Genomic DNA, 2,764 nt, shown 5'->3' with positions numbered 1-2,764 from the left:
TTAAAAATAATCAAAAATTATATTTATGTCGAAATACAATTCTAAATTTTTAAATATCATTTTTAAAAAAATATTTTAGTTTTTTCAAAATTTTATAATTTTTATGTCCAAACTAAATTATTTTTAAATATAGAAAGTAACATTCTTTTTGGGATCGATAACTAATATGAGAAGGAAAAACATTTACACCAACCTAAACAACAACAAAAAGATCATCCCGTTATGGAAGTAGGAAAACGAATTTTATTACTATAAATAACAATAGAAAGTCCGATGGTGACAGTGCTGACCAAATTCCGATTCCAACTCCGTTCAAAAACTAAGCTCTCTTCAAAGAGGTTATAGTAATCTTAGCTCCTAACGGCGACGTACCGACGTCGACATCCAACGTGTCATAACGGAGAAAAACCTCAGTTACAAACAATCTCGAAACCAGCACCACAAAATCCTTTCCGGCACACTGTTTATTCTCCACCGTCGGACTCTCCGTTTCCGGTCCGTTAGACCATAATACATGTTTCAACAACTTTTCCCCTTCTTCACCTACGAACCGATCGGGTACGAACTCATCGGGTCGGTCAAAAATCTTCGGATCCTTCGTCGCAAATGGTTGGTACCCGAATAACAATTCCCCTTTCTTCACCTCAAAAACGGCATCGTGTGATTCGATCATAAGGTCGCGTTTGGCTCTTCCGTATTGAGAAGCAACTGGTGGATCAATTCGTAAAGCCTCGTATACAACCGATTTCATCAGCGGCATTTTCTCCATCGCCAACATCGTGATCTTCCCGCCGGCGGATTTCACGGCGGATCGGATCTCGTTCGCTAACCGTGTATGAAGCTCTAGCCCTGCTTTAGCTATCCATTTCAGCATATTGGGGAAGAAAATCTTCATCCCGCCAAAGGAATTGAAACACGTAGCGAAGAGAAGATTATGACAAGCTTCTTCTCGCGAAATACCAAAAGTTTCAGCTTCGTTTAGCACAGCAGTGGAGCTCTCATAGAAGAAATCGTAGAGTCTCTGGTAATCTTTCTTCACCAGAGCTGGCGGTAACCGGAAATTATGGAGGAGAAAGTCATCTAGAACCTTCGGAAGACCAAGAGTGACCAAAGGATGAAGCTGAAACAACACCCATTTTCCGATCAATGTGGGACCATCAGTTCCGAGCTGAGTTTCACCTGGGTTCGCTCCGTACAGTGATCCAGCCAAGAAATTAAAAGCAGCTTGATCATTAGCCGAGTTTAAATCAGCTTTACCATTTTTCTCCATTTCCTTTTCTAGGGTTTCAAACAGCTCGGTATAGCTTTCATGGAATTGGGGTATTATATAATCACGACGAGAAGAAAGAAGAAAAAAGAGAAGCTTTTTTAATTTTTCATGGTTAGGTTCAGAAGGATCAAGATAAGAAAGAACACGGTAACCGCCAGTGAGTTCAGTCGACGGCATGAAAGTTCCGGTGAAGAGATCCTTCTTTTCGACTTTAGAAACGTCGAAAAGGATCGGAAAACTCTTGCCGTCGAGCAAAACGACAACGTTTGGGTTGGAAGAAATGAAATTTCCAGGTGGCATATTGGTTTTAAATACAGTAGATTTGTATTTTTGAACTCTTGATCTGAAGAATTCTTCTTTACCTTGATTATAAAAATAATCTTGTCTATCTTTCCATGGACCAATTAAAGGAAGACCATAATCGCCGGGAATTTTACGGATTGGTAATTTTGTGAGCTCAGATGATTGTGTTACAGTTGTTCTTGTTGGTATTTTTTCTGATAAAGAGAGTGTAATGGGACGAACAATGAAGTATTTTGATGGAAACCGTTGGTGAAGAGAATGGAAAGGAAGTGAAGAAGACGAAGATAATGTTGCTGTTGCTGCTGCTACTGCCATTGTTGTAAGAAAATGGAGTATGATTATTATTATTATTTTTTGATAAAAAAGAAAGTGGAACTTTAAGCAGTGGGAGACTGGGAGTGTGATGATATTTGATGAAATTTTCTTTCTTTTTATGTAGTGGTAAGACTGGAAAAAGTTTGATGTTTGTGTTTTTGTGTTTGAGTGTGTATATAAAATTTCACGCGTGTAATATACTAAAAAGTTGGTGTAAAGAAACTGTTGTTGAAGTTGAATGTTAGACTAGTGTCGGCGTTGAATATTCCCTGATATATAACGTTGAAAATTGTGAGCCAGACTTGTGTACCATATGGCAAAATATAATAAATCGAGAAGTCTTAATTCCTAGGAGTAGGATTTTATTTTTCCAATCATTTTAACAAGGTCTAATTATATGTTTTGTGTGTAGGTGTTTGATTTGCTTGTTTGGATTGTTGTTACACGTAGTATTTTATTGTATTGTTACGATTAAAGATAATATTTATTTTGATTAAAATTTAAATTTTATTGTATTGTATTGTTAAATTGCCATTTTATGGAACGATCGATTTGGTGTGGTCGCGTCGTTACCTTATATTTTCCTCTCATCTTGTCCTTCCTTATTATTAAATAATTTTATTTTATCATTTACCCTATCTTTTTATAAAATAATTTTATCTCGTACCTTACCTTATATTTTCTTTATAATATTGCAAGTTTATTCTTTATATTATTCGTTCATGACATCATGAAACGATTGGGAACAATATAATCTATTCAAACATTGTATATATCAAAACAATACAATACAATACATTATGAAACGATACGTAACAACCATCCAAATAAGCTGTTAATAAAAAGTTCAAAATTTTCTTTGAAAATATTATACTT

The 2,764-nt window shown here is 35.6% G+C and overlaps 1 protein-coding gene across 1 annotated transcript; it reads right to left on the bottom strand.

Annotated features, from left to right (window-relative positions):
• Positions 1 to 220: 220 nt before the first annotated feature.
• On the bottom strand, positions 221 to 2,139 carry LOC104095966 (allene oxide synthase 2, chloroplastic-like). Its single transcript, XM_009602242.4, has one exon. It carries the CDS (start codon positions 1,886 to 1,888, stop codon positions 320 to 322), a length of 1,569 nt encoding a protein of 522 aa, XP_009600537.1. The 5' UTR covers positions 1,889 to 2,139; the 3' UTR covers positions 221 to 319.
• Between the last annotated feature and the right edge of the window lie 625 nt (positions 2,140 to 2,764).

The sequence above is a fragment of the Nicotiana tomentosiformis genome, chromosome 11 (genome assembly GCF_000390325.3).
Source record: "Nicotiana tomentosiformis chromosome 11, ASM39032v3, whole genome shotgun sequence".
NCBI lineage: Eukaryota > Viridiplantae > Streptophyta > Magnoliopsida > Solanales > Solanaceae > Nicotiana > Nicotiana tomentosiformis.
This window is presented reverse-complemented; position numbering and strand designations above follow the sequence as displayed.

Coding starts and splice junctions, on each gene's coding strand:
- LOC104095966 (XM_009602242.4), bottom strand. CDS start 1,888: ATGGCAGTAGCAGCAGCAACAGCAACATTATCTTCGTCTTCTTCACTT.